The 14,179-nt window shown below is 43.4% G+C and overlaps 1 protein-coding gene across 13 annotated transcripts in view; it reads left to right on the top strand.

Annotated features, from left to right (window-relative positions):
• The window catches only part of AIG1 (androgen induced 1), a 200,822-nt gene extending 187,044 nt beyond the window's left edge, over window positions 1-13,778 (top strand). For 3 of the 13 annotated variants that reach the window (XM_054722150.1, XM_054722148.1, XM_054722145.1), the window contains 3 exons: window positions 6,173-6,336; window positions 6,933-6,953; window positions 13,095-13,778. In XM_054722150.1, the coding sequence (XP_054578125.1) occupies window positions 6,173-6,336; window positions 6,933-6,953; window positions 13,095-13,132 (223 nt within the window). In that variant the 3' untranslated portion in view covers window positions 13,133-13,778. Of the gene's footprint in view, window positions 1-6,172; window positions 6,337-6,648; window positions 6,864-6,932; window positions 7,730-13,094 lie in introns of those variants that run through there. The other 10 variants (XM_054722151.1, XM_028141113.2, XM_008161759.3 and 7 more) reach the window with 7 other exon arrangements.
• Window positions 13,779-14,179: the final 401 nt, after the last annotated feature.

Below are 14,179 nucleotides of genomic sequence, written 5' to 3'. Positions count from 1 at the left end.
CGTCCCTGGATCTGGGTGAGGCCTCGTGCACCTAGGCCCGGGTGAGCCCAAGTGGCCCTGGGTCTGGGAGTGGCCAAACGTTCCTGGGTCTGGGTGAGACCATGTGTCCCTGGATCCGGGTGAGGCCTCGTGCACCTAGGCCCGGGTGAGCCCAAGTGGCCCTGGGTCTGGGAGAGGCCAAGCGTCCCTGGGTCCGGGTGAGACCATGTGTCCCTGGATCCGGGTGAGGCCTCGCGCACCTAGGCCCGGGTGAGCCCAAGTGGCCCTGGGTCTGGGAGTGGCCAAGCGTCCCTGGGTCCGGGTGAGACCATGTGTCCCTGGATCCGGGTGAGGCATCGTGCACCTAGGCTCGGGTGAGCCCAAGTGGCCCTGGGTCGGGGAGAGGCCAAGCGTCCCTGGGTCCGGGTGAGACCATGTGTCCCTGGATCCGGGTGAGGCCTCGTTCACCTAGGCCCGGGTGAGCCCAAGTGGCCCTGGGTCTGGGAGAGGCCAAGCATCCCTGGGTCCGGGTGAGACCATGTGTCCCAGGATCCGGGTGAGGCCTCGTGCACCTAGGCCCGGGTGAGCCCAAGTGGCCCTGGGTCTGGGAGAGGCCAAGCATCCCTGGGTCCGGGTGAGACCATGCGTCCCTGGATCTGGGTGAGGCCTCGTGCACCTAGGCCCGGGTGAGCCCAAGTGGCCCTGGGTCTGGGAGTGGCCAAACGTTCCTGGGTCTGGGTGAGACCATGTGTCCCTGGATCCGGGTGAGGCCTCGTGCACCTAGGCCCGGGTGAGCCCAAGTGGCCCTGGGTCTGGGAGAGGCCAAGCGTCCCTGGGTCCGGGTGAGACCATGTGTCCCTGGATCCGGGTGAGGCCTCGTGCACCTAGGCCCGGGTGAGCCCAAGTGGCCCTGGGTCTGGGAGAGGCCAAGCGCCCCTGGGTCCGGGTGAGACCATGTGTCCCTGGATCCGGGTGAGGCCTCGTGCCCCTAGGCCCGGGTGAGCCCAAGTGGCCCTGGGTCTGGGAGAGGCCAAGCGTCCCTGGGTCCGGGTGAGACCATGCGTCCCTGGATCCGGATGAGGCCTCGTGCACCTAGGCCCGGGTGAGCCCAAGTGGCCATGGGTCTGGGAGTGGCCAAACGTTCCTGGGTCTGGGTGAGACCATGTGTCCCTGGATCCGAGTGAGGCCTCGTGAACCCAGGCCCGGGTGAGGCCACGTGCCCCTGGGTCTGGGAGAGGCCAAGCGTCCCTGGGTCCAGGTGAGACCATGCGTCCCTGGATCCGGATGAGGCCTCGTGCACCTAGGCCCGGGTGAGCCCAAGTGGCCCTGGGTCTGGGAGAGGCCAAGCGTCCCTGGGTCCGGGAGAGACCATGTGTCCCTGGATCCAGGTGAGGCCTTGTGCAACTAAGCCCGGGTGAGGCCACGTGCCCCTGGGTCTGGGAGAGGCCAAGCGTCCTTTGGTACGGGTGAAGCCAGATCCTGGGTCCGGGTGAGGCCGTGCGCCCCTGGATCCATCCGGGTGAGGCTGGGTCCCAGGCCCGGGTGAGACCACGCGCCCCTTGGGTATGGGTGAGGCCACGTGCCCCTTAGTCCAGGTGACGCCGTGCCCCTGGGATCGGCCGAGACCAAACCAGAGGGAGTCAGACCTCCATTACCACCATTTGTCCACCATCCAGAGCTGAGGGGTCAGTGCTGACATGTACACATAAGGAACTACTGGACATTGAAATTGGGTCTCAAAAGAACTGTTGGTCCAGGGGGAAGCTCGCTACAGATTGATTCATTTGCCTGTCAGCATAAATATTATTGCTCGTCTCACATTCAGTTCTTATTAGTATATATCTAGTGACATTTGATCTCGTTCATCTAGAGGAAATGAGGAACAACATAGACTGAGGAACAAGAACAGAACCAGAAGCAAGGAGGCATCTATCGGACTATCGGGCCTCAGAGGGAGGATAGGGGAGGGTAGGGGGAGGGTGGGGGGAGGGGGAGAGTTCAACCAAAGGACCTGTATGCATGCATATAAGCCTATCCAACGGTTAAGTTCAACAGGGGATTGGGGCATGCGTGGGGAGAGGGGTGGGATGGGAATGGGGGGATGAGGACAAATATGTGACACCTTAATCAATAAAGAAATAAAAAAAAAAAAAAATAAAAAAATAAAAAAAAAAAAAAAAAAAAAAAAAAAAAAGAATCTACATTTCTTACCATGTTTTAAAAAGTCACCCACAGGGTAGTGTCTGCCTACCCCTCATGCCCTCTCTCCCTTGACCTCAAGAAAATGTTTTCTTCTTGAATATCTGGGAGCTCTCCCTTGTTTTCAGGTCTTTTGGCATGCAATTCCATTTGGCTAGAAAGTTGTTGTCTCCCATCTTTGTTCAATTAATTCTTACTCCTCCTATCACAGCTTAAACGCAACTTGATTCATTCTTTCTCCTACTATGTGACAGGCATTGTGATAAGTATTTAAAATACAATAAGATATTTAGATACTATAAAGGGAATAAATATTATTCAAGTAAATATGTCATTCAAATTTAAGTACTAATAAAAAGAATAGCTTTAATATAAAAGAGATTTATGGTTCTGAAAGAGTTTATAAAATCTGATCTAATATAATAGGTCAGAGAAAATTTTCTAACTGATGACTGGTTCATTATAATAGTTGAACTAAGATATAAAGGAGAACTATAATTTAATGAGTCTAAGGGTAAGGTAACTAACAGCATAGACAGAAAAAAATGGAGCAAATGAAAATCCACATGGCAGGAAGGAACATAGCAAAATCAAGGAAGCAAATGAAAGCCAGTGTAACAAAAGCAAGGTATGATATGGGGGGATGAATCAGGCAGAAGCCATTCTATGAAGGGCACTCTAGACTTTGTTAAAAATGTGGGTCTTTAACAAAAAAGCAATGGGAGGCCATTGACATGTTTGAGGCAAGGACATAATTGTGTTCAGATTTCTGGTTTTAAAACTCTGGCAGATGTGGGGATGAATGGGAAGGAGACAAAAGTAGATATGAAGACAGATTAGAAACTATGACAGTACTCTAGACAGAGATAGATGGTTGTAATACAAGTTACAATACTGGTGATGGAGATGGTAAGCAATAGACATATTGGAGAGATGTGTGGTGTGAGATAACCTTGACAAGACAAAGTTATGGATTGAAAATGTGTGATGAAAGAGAGGAAAATAACAAAGATGACTCCTGGGTTTGGGTTGCAAAACTGAATGGAGGTAATACCATTCACAGGGATAAAGAACAAGGAACAACAGAGGAGGACCAGGTTTGAGGGAAACAAGCATGACATTGGCTGCAGATATATCAAGACAGGGGTATCTTTATGATGTGCAAAATGAGATGTGATGATGACTTTTGGATAAACTGTTCTGGAACAGAGGAGGGATCTGGATGGGGACATAAATTTTTGAAACATCTGTGACTAGGTAGTAGACATGAAGCAGTGCCATGAAAAAGCTCATTAACTGAGAATGCATACTATAAGAAGGTTTTAAAACCAAAGCTTAAGGAAATTCAGCATTTAATGGTTTGGTAGTGAAGGGTGAACTTACAAAAAGATCCAAGGAGAACAATGCCAGAGGTAGAAAACCGGGACAATCTGATGACAAAGAGCCAGTGTTTTTGTTTGTTTGTTTGTTTGTTGTTTAGTTTGTTTTTTGTTGTTGTTAATCCTCACCCAAGGATATTTTTCCAATGGTTTTTAGAAACAGTAGAAGAGAGATGGAAAGACAAAAAGAAACATCGATGTGAGAGAAACACATCAATTGGTTGCCTCCTGCACTGACCCCAACCAGGACCTGGGCTGGGGAGGAGCCTGCAACCAAGGTACATGCCCTTGTCTAGAATTGAACCCGAGACACTTTGGTCTGTAGGCTGACACTCTATCCACTGAGCCAACCCGGCTAGGGTGCCAGTGTGTTTTAGTGGAGTACCAAGAACAGAAGCCAGACTGTTGTGAGTGGAGAATTAGTGCAAGGTGTAGATATGGAGCCAATGAGTGTAGACTCACTGGAGAAGCTTGTTTTTTAAGAGAAAGAGAGATAGAGAGCAGTATTTGTGAAGTTGATGGAAAATTTTTTGATGTGCTTTACTGAAAGGCATTTGAACATATTTATCAGTTGTGGAAAAAAATCGATTTGAAAGGAAATTGAATACATAAGAGAAAGAAACACTGATGGTAAGTGTAAGTTCCCCCCAAAAGCAGGAAATTATCTCTGAGCATCCATGACATCCATGACACGTAAACTTTTCTTAATTCTGACTACACTAGTTATTTCCTTTTTAATATCTGTGTTCCTCATTAGATGGTACTGCATGAGGACAAAAATCACCTTTGTCTCATTTACTTCTGTATCCCTAGTGTGTATCAGAGCACTCAGGGAGAAGGCATTAATAAATGTCCATTTTGCCAAAACCGGTTTGGCTCAGTGGATAGAGCGTCGGCCTGCGGACTCAAGGGTCCCTGGTTCGATTCCAGTCAAGGGCATGTACCTTGGTTGCGGGCACATCCCCAGTAGGGGGTGTGCAGGAGGCAGCTGATCGATGTTTCTCTCTCATCGATGTTTCTAGCTCTCTATCCCTCTCTCTTCCTCTCTGTAAAAAATCAATAAAATATATTTTAAAAAATAAAAAATAAAAAAATAATAATAAATAAATAAATGTCCATTTTAATTGCTTGTTAAAGTGAATGACACTGGAGCTACATTTAATAAAATAGACCATCCCAGAAGTCTTGTGATACTATAACATGTGCATATGTATGTATGTGCACATGCACACACACAAACACGCACAATGGTTATCATTTTGGAGGACTAAAATTAAAATAGGCATCATTATATTAAGCAGAAGCTATTTGGGCATCAAGAAAAAGTGGCCTGCCCTAACCAGTTTGGCTCACTGGATGGAGCGTCGGCCTGCGGACTGAAAGGTGCCAGGTTCGATTCCGGTCAAGGGCATGTACCTTGGTTGCAGGCACATCCCCAGTAGGAGGTGTCCAGGAGGCAGCTGATCGATGTTTCTCTTTCATCGATGTTTCTAACTCTCTATCCTCTCCCTCTCCCTTCCTCTCTGTAAAAAATCAATAAAATATATATAAAAAAAAAAAAAGACAGTGGTCTTAGATTGAGATAGAAATTGAAAGTCAACCAAGAACCAAGAAGTCTCCAGAAATAGATGAGCAAGTCCATGAGTCATTTTTGTGTAGAAAACTGAGCCTTGATTATATCAAGGAAACAAATGGTGAAAGCACATCCTGTTGGGACACGCAGATGCATCATTCACACCAATCCAGGTAAAACCCCACATAACAGGACTTCTGCATCTGAGATGGCTTGATAACCTACTAAGTCAAAAAAACTTTTTAAAAAGAAAACCATCATTCCCTAGCCGATTTGGCTCAATGGATAGAGTGTTGGCCTGCGGACTGAAGGGTCCTGGGTTCGATTCCAGTCAAGGGCATCTACCTAGTGGGCTCGATCCCCAGTAGGGGGCATGCAGGAGGCAGCTGATCTATGATTCTCTCTCATCATTGATGTTTCTCTCTCTCTCTCCCTCTCCCTTCCTCTCTGAAATCAATAAAAAATAGATATATTTTTAAAAATAGATGGGATGTGGTTATGTAAAGAAAAGATTAAGAAGATTGTATAACAGTATTTAGACAAACAACAGTTTCAAATCCCTGACTAGAACCCTTCAAGAGTCAGAAAAGACAAGGAGGAACTGAGGAACTTCCAGATTGGAAGAGAGTAAGGAGTCACAACCACCAAATGCAGCAGATAAATGACATTAATGGGAAAATAGAAATTCCAATAAAATCTGTCAGTAGTATTGTATACCAAGGTTCACTGCTTCTGTTTTACCATGGTTATACAAGATGTTACCATGCAGGGAAGTTGAGCAAAGGACATACTAGAGCTCTCTATACCATATTTGCTACTCTTCTGTGAGTTTAAAATTAGTTCAGAGTGAAAAAAAAAAAGAAAAAGAAAAGAAAAGAAGTTACAACGTTTCCGGTAGTTCCTATCTCAGAAGCAAAGCTGTGACTGGCATTGCTGAAGCATGGTTGGAATAGCGGGAGGGGTCCTGTTGGTGAAATCAGCAACTTTGAAATCTGACATGAGAATAAGTCCTATCTTTGTCTCCATTGCAATTCCATTGCAGGGTGTGTTGGGTGCATCATGTAACCGGGATGTGGGCGTACCCCTTCCTGGAACACATTGGCCCGGGAGCCAGAATCATCTTCTTCGGGTCTACAACCATCTTTTTGAACTTTCTGTACCTGCTGGGAGAAGCCCTGAACAGCTATATCTGGGATACACAGAGAAGTAAGTATTGTTTAGGGGAGTATAAAACAAGAGAATTTTGGTCTTAAAAAGTGTGTGCAGAGACCGAAGGAAAATTTTTCTGTAGCACGGGATCACTTAAGGAGAGTTACTTTTTTGTAATAACAATGTTAATTTAAGAGCTCCTGACAGTTACCTGAAAGGTTCATTACTCACTTTATCTTATTAGCTAGTAAAATATCTAAATCTAAGAGAAAAGAAGCACATCTATAAATTTTATAGTGAGAAATGTAGTGTTAACAGGAAAAAATTTAGGGAGTTCACTCTGATTAATAAGTACTGCCTTCGCTAAAGGACCCCCAACGAAGTAGACAAATCATTACATGTAACCAGTCTCGATGGAAGCCACCCAGATCTCCACTTTTTACATCATCCTTTCCATGGGTGCAGTAGCCTCGGAGACATCTCACCACCATTCTGCTAGACATCGAGGCAGCACCGAAAACCCAGGCCACGTGATTCACCAGTGACTGTCATGTTCAAGGGCAAAGTAGTCCGGGCACTAAAGGGTAATACTTCATTGCTGCAAAAAGTTTTTTAACCTACGCTTTGATTTTGTCTTTTGTTTCTGTTTATAGCAGAGCCTCCATCTTGGCAAGGCACGTAATCTTACCCAAGCTGTGCAAAACCTGTCCAAAGTGTATGTAAGATAACATAAGAATGGGAAGGTGAAAAAAGCAGCAGCGCAGATATGTAGTGACTTGAGCCCTCATGTAATCCATCCAAAGACAAGGTGACTTGGGGATTTTAGAGAGCTCTGGGCATCTCCTCTGAACTAATCACAACATTCTAGGCCTCACCAGAAATTGATCTATGTTCCGCAGACATTGAGTACCCTGCTTTGTGCCAGACACTATGCCAGGAACGTGACCTAATTAGACAAATAAAACAGTCATTGCATGGTTGCTGAATTGGACTTCTTTTGTGTGTGGATCTTCTAAGATGGTATGTGTCAAAGTGTTAGCCAATGTTAAATGGCCCAGAGGAACTTGAGGGTTTCTTTTCTCAGCAGCTGGCTTGATTTTAATAAGTGGTCTATTAGAAAAAGTATCAAAATATTTTATTCAGTTCAGGCCACAGCTTGAGGGACCAGAAATTAATCTTTTCATAATTTTCCTTTCTGTTCAATGGGAATAGTAATCTTTCTCTACTAATTAACTTATAAAAGTATTTAGCTAACTTTCAAAATGTATTAAAAATAAAATGTAGCCTGGCTGGTGTGGCTCCATGATTGAGTGTCAATTTACGAACCAGGAGGTCATGGTTCAATTCCCGGTCAGGGCACATGCCCAGGTTGTGGGCTTGATCCCCAGTAGGGGGCGTGCAGGAGGCAACCGATCAAAGATTCTTTCTCATCATTGATGTTTCTATCTCTCTCCGTCTCCCTTCTTCTCTGAAATCAATAAAAATATATTTTTTTAAAGAATAAAATGTAAACATTCTTAAGTTTTTGTGAGAAAGGCCATAATTCAATTTAAGCTAATACTGTATGTCCAATATATGGTATATGATGGGCTTGATTCTATTGGTCATTTGCCATTGTTCTACTACTTCTAAGAGAATATGGCCTGAAAAGCAAGAAAGAAAAATATCCAATCTAGATTAATATAATACAGCATTTTAGCAGCTTGGAGTGAAAAGTTAAAAATTAATAGTGAAACTAAGGGTCTGTTGAATCACCTGTTCAGTTTAATTCATGCCATTCTCTTCAGCAACTTGAGTTAAAGATGACTAACATTTGTAACTCATGTCAAGTATAGGTATTAACCCTTTGCACTCGCTTGCTTTTTTCTCAATTCCTTTATTCTGATGCTAACCATGTCGAGTCACACTCAACATCCTAGTGCAAAAGGTTAATTTTATCTGCATGGGACCATCTAGATAATTCCATGGGGACAGATGTTTTATGCCAAGTGGCCATCTTTTTCATATCTGAGAGGGATCACAAACTGATGGCCTTCTCCAAAACTTAACTGCCAAAAAGCTTTTTTAGGCCTACATAGTGGGACTATTGTTTGGAACCAACATTTCAAAATTGGAAGATTTCACAAAAAGGCCAAATTTTTTATCTTCTCAAATATATTAAGATCTGGCAACACTGAGCCCACTGTTCTCTTCTGGCAACAATGGTTTGGAGTTGAGTATCAGTTGCCTCCTTTAGATGGCTGTCTAATTTTCCCTAATCCTCACCTGGCCACTTTGCAGTCCCATTAGCTGCCTGGTTCGGTAGGTAGATGAATCTGAAACTGCCACTTAAAAGAAGTGTGTCCTATGTGTGTTTGTGTACATATTGTTAGGATGAACTGAATTCAATCCAGTACAGTATTACAATCCTGAGTATATTTACTTACACCCAAAACAAAATTCCTCCAAGAAGTGGGAATACCACATTTCAGCTCCCTTCCTTTTATCCATAATGAATTTTAATGGCTCACTTGGTTGCACTATGTTGTCCTCAACTATGAGATAAAATCACATTATTATAGAATCTTAAAACTAAAAAGATTAGAAAATCATCTAAGCCACCCCTTACCTTTTATAAAGAGTCAACTGAGGCCCAGAAATCTTACATAACCCACCAAAAAAGGTGGGTGCAGAGCCACCTCCTTCTGATGGATGTTCAATCCAGTGTTACTTCTAGTGAACCAAAAGAATGTCACCAGTGGAAAATCAGACACATGAGAATTCAGAAAGTTCTCTCAGAACCATAGACCTAGCTTATAAAATAACAATATAGACCAACCTGATAGGCACTATGAAAAGAGCCTTAAAGTAGGCTAAATTAATAGGTAATCATTTACTCTTTTGAAAAGAAAGTAACTCCATGTGGCTTTGTGGATATTATCTTAGTTTGCTAGGGCTGCTACAATGAAGTACCACAAACTGGAAGACTTTAACAATAGAGATGTGATGTCTCACAATTCTGGGTGCCAGAAGTCCAAAATCATGGTATTGGAGGGTTGGTTCCTTCTGGGGACTCTGAGGGAAGTAATGTCCCAGGCCTCTCTACTTGGCTTGAAGATGGCCATTTCGTGTTCACATGGAGTTCTCACTTATGTGTGAGGCTGTCTCCAAATTTATTTTTATAAAGACATCGGTCATATTTGATTAGAGCCCACACCAGTGACTTCATTATAACTTGGTAAAGAACCAAATACAGTCACATTCTAAAGTACTGGGAGTTAGTTTGGAGAGCTACAATTGAGCCCATAACATTCTGCCTTCAGCCTCCCCCCAAATTCATGTCCTTTATTCACACAAAATGAATTCCCAGTAGCCCCCAAAGTCTTTCCAGACTCAACTCTTAAGTCCTAAATCTCACCTTAAATATTATCTAAATCACACAAGAGTAAAACTGGGGGAATGATTCATCCTGAAGCAAAATTGAAAAATTGCTCTCCAGTTATAAACCTGTGAAACCAGACAGAAAGTTATCTGCTTCCAAAATGCAATGGCTGGACAAGCATAGAATATACACTTCCTTTCCAAAAGAAAGAAATCACAGGGTAAAAAAGGGTCATGGTTCCTAACCAAGTCGAAAAGCTAGCAGGGCAAATTCCATTCAATTTTAAGGCTTGAGAATAATCCTCTTTGGCTGAATGTTCTGTCCTTGGGACTCACCAGGAGGGGGCTGTGGCCCTGCATCCTTGGCCCTGGGCAGCAGCCCTACCCTCTGGAGCCAAGAAGGATCCAGCCCATGAAATGCCTTTGGAGTCGTTCCTCCTGCATTTCATCCTGCCTGTTCATCTATGCTGGCAGTGTTTCTGCTGGTACAAATTTTTCAAAACCCCTTTGGCCTCCCATGTAATCCATGGGGGGTCCAAATCATCAGACAGAGGGTCCCCCACAGGTCTTTCCAGGCTCTGCTGAGATGATTAATTGGATCCACAGGTCATCTGCCTAATCTCTTTAGCAAACAGTTGTCCAGCCACATCCTTGGCCTGCTCTCACACTCCAAGGCCCTGGGCATTGGGAAGGGCTTCAACCGATGAATTTGGTGGGGGACACAATTCAACCTACAACAGCTGAAATATTTCTATACTTTAAGAATAATTCAATTCCGCCCTAGCTGGTTTGGCTCAGTGGATAGAGCATCAGCTGTGGACCGAAGGGTACTGAGTTCGATTCTGGTCAAGGGTACATGCCCTGGTTGCAGGCTCGATCCCCAGTAGGGGGCAGCCAATCAATGATTATTTTTCATCATTGATGTTTCTATCTCTCTTTCTCCCTCTCCCTTCCTCTCTGAAATCAATAAAAATATATATTTACCAAAAAAAGAATATTTCAATTCCAATGCGTAAGTGTCGTTAAAGTCAAACTTCATACAACCAGAAATGAAAGTGTCGAATGGTGAAAGGTTGGGGTGAGGACAGAGAAAGCAGACCAAAGGACAAAGGAGGCCAGAGCCAGGCCTATGTGACAGAAACACCTACCTTTCTTCTCCCCCAGCTGCCCATCCAGCTCATGTCCCACCCAGGCCCACCCAGGCCTGCAGTGTCCCAGTGCTGCCCTCTAGTTGATCCCCTCTCCCAGTCTGGGGGAATCACAGGTGGCTGAGTCTCTCGGTGTCAATCAGCTCTTCCTCTGTGTTCCCGAAAGCACCTCCTGCCTCAGCTCTGTGACAGGTTTTTTTCAACTGTTTGTGTGGAAATTATACCTCTGGTTCTTCCAAATATTATTTACAGCTGTCTAATTTTTCCCTCTACCTCCAAGCTGCCAAACGAAAGTAGGTGGGGAGCCATTTTCCCTGTCTGGGTCAGTGAACACCCCCTGTTCTCCACCCCTGCTTTTGAAGATTCCACTCTTGCTGCCAAGTCAACCCATCTGCAGGAAAACACTTAGGAGGAAACAGACTTGAAAAAGAAAAGCAAGCAGTTAGCTCCTGATAGTTTCTCCACAGGGATGAAGTGGGAACCCAAGTCATGTGCGTTGTTTGAATGGAATCTGTGTAGTGTTTTTCTGCCTTTGCCTTGGTTACCCAACAACTAAGCCATTGCCTGCTCACCCCCAACCCTACTCCTCCTCCCTTCAGATGTCCTGACTCCTGAATTTGAAGTTTTCCTTAATATGATTCTGAAAATTACTTTGGAAAAAGTGGTACAGATCCCTGCCAGTTCCTTAGTCATGAAAACCAAACCTAAAAGAATATCTAAGGACACCTGTTCAGAGCATGTTGTCCACATTCTACTGCTACCGCCCTGAACCCACAAAATACATACTAGGAGCCAGGGTGGGGGGTTCTTTCCTAATAAAGCCCTATCATGGTGACCCTCTGCAGTTAGGCTTATGATTTTTTATACTGGAAGTTCCATATTTTGTTCTGCTTTCCCTCCAGTCCAGACTGCTGAGACCTCCTCTATGTTTACTGTTTATTAATTGGCTCAGTAAAGATGAACTGTGCCCCTACTAGGAGGCAGACATGGTGTTATGTTCTAGGAATATAATCTGGAATAAAGCAGGTAAAGGCTCTGCCCTCAGAGAGCTTGCAGTTTATGAAAGAACACCAACAAACCCTCCACGGCAACATTTGGGATTATTTTGTTCCAGCAAAAATTCTCTGAGAATTTAGTATCAGAAGAAAAATCTTTATCTAGAAAATAAGTGGGAAGCATTTGCCAGGGTTAACTTTGATTCATAAGAATGACTTGAACATTTTCATCTCTAGAAAAATGAAACACCATTAGCTATTCACTATATAGACAATAGACAGAGATCTTACTGGTCTGGTCCATATGAGTCTCTCAGGAAGAAAAACATAGTCTAGCAGCAATAAAAAAGAAGGCTCTCTTACCCTTTGAGACAGCATAGAGGGACCTGGACAGTATTATGCTAAGCGAAATAAGCCAGTCAGAGAAAGACAAGTATCACATGATCTCAATCATATGTAAAATCTAATGAACAAAATAAACTGATGAACAAAATAAATCCAGAGACATGGAAGCACGGATCAGACTGTGGAATCTCAGAGGGAAGGTGGAGGAGGGTGGATGGGTGGGAAGAGATCAAAGAACTTGTATGCAGATATGCATGACCCTGGGACACAGACAATAGGGTGGTGAAGGCCTAGGGCGGGGATGGGCTAGAAGAGTTCAATGGGGGGAGGGGGGAGGGAACATACGTAATACTTCAAACAATAAAGATTTTTTTAATAAAAATAAATAAAAATTTAAAAGAGAAAAAAAACAGTCTATGAAGCTTGGGTTGAAGAGAGGGAGAACTTGAGTTTAAGTACAGATGGGTATGAAAATAAACAGTTCTTGTGGCTGACAAGCTCCCAATGAGCTTAGCACTGTATATTTTGCTTGACTTTTAACCACCTAGAGTCCGTGTCTTGGGAAGGAACAGGAATAAAATCAAAATGAAGAAGGTCTGTTTGAAACTATTAGCAGCACCTCCTATCGCTACAAGCTCCTTACAAAGCAGTCTGGTTGGGGTTTCTGAGCAAACTCCATGAGTCAAGAACTAACTTGAGTCCCTCACTCCCAGAAGCCACAAGGACTGGGTGTGTCCCAGAGATGTTTTGTCTTGATTTGAGGGAAAGGGGTGGTGAGAGAGGTCACTGAGAAAGTTTCTGGAGAAAGCAGTAAATGAGTTTCCTTCTCAACTGGAGAAAAGGGGTGAGTGCTGGAGGGTGGACGAGAAGTGGAGAGAGGAGAGGTGTGGTTTTTTTTAAAGCAGCTTGGCAAAGCTGCTCATAGTTTAATCTGATGTTCAAATAAAGTACTTTGCCTATGTTTTAGGTATGGAAGAAGAGAAAGAGAAGCCTAAATTGGAATGAGATCGAAGAGTACAAGGAAGAGCTGGACTGAGCCGCCATGAAGACTCATTACCCCCATTTCCCCTGGGGCATTGGCAGTACAGGAGAGGAAGCCTCGAGGAACTCTTAGAACTCGGTGGAATGTACCCCCACCTCCCAGCCCAAGGGAGGACACCTTTTATAGAGAAATATACTACATAAGAATAGAATACAGTTGTTTCCAAAATAACTCCTCCTGGTTTGTTAAAGAACTCTTTCCAAATTCATGATTGATGATAACATTTTCCCCCTCTTATAGTTTCTAAAACTAAAATTGCTCATTGGATTTTAATTTGTGCAATTGTAATACCATTAAGAATAAAATTCTGTTGTGTTTCTTGTTGAGAAATTTGTGAAAATCAAAGGAGCAGATGTAGAGCAAGGCATTCGAGTATTTGTCCTTCAGGTGGCTGGATAAAGGAACCCCGGCCCCAGTGTAAGCCTGGAGGAAATTCGGTGGGTGACCCCTATTGCAATAATGTCACAGTTGCCTCAAACAGGCAATGTGAGCGAAAAGTACATCAACTTAGTCAAATCCATGAATGTTTTTGTATCTCACGGTTTAATCTTGTGAACTGTTTCCTAAATGCAAACTATAATTTTAATAAAGACCAAGCAATCCCTCGTCTGATGTCTGCATGGTACATCTCAAACCCTAACAACATCATGTCTCCTTTCTTACTTTGTTTCTATTACCTGTTGAAAGTGGGCTTACTGAACCTGGTTTTATAATTTGCTGATTGTAATAATGTGTATCTTTCTGATAAATACAAACAAGAAAAATTTTTTGGAAAAAAAGTTAATTTACAAAATGCTTGACCATAATTATTTTTAAGTAATATTAATGCAGAATATGGAGTAGAAAATATAAAAATAAATCTTAGAGAAATATAATGAAGGAACTAATAAAAACAAAAGCAGAAACTATGTAAAGCAGTAGAAAAACAAGAGTGGGATTGATATATTGATTATTACAATATCTCATCTATATAAATATAATTAAAATATGCAAACTACTGATATGTTAAC

The sequence above is a fragment of the Eptesicus fuscus genome, chromosome 10 (assembly GCF_027574615.1).
Source record: "Eptesicus fuscus isolate TK198812 chromosome 10, DD_ASM_mEF_20220401, whole genome shotgun sequence".
Lineage (NCBI taxonomy): Eukaryota > Metazoa > Chordata > Mammalia > Chiroptera > Vespertilionidae > Eptesicus > Eptesicus fuscus.
The sequence above is the reverse complement of the archived record's forward strand: the minus strand, read 5'-3'. Positions and strand labels throughout refer to the sequence as shown.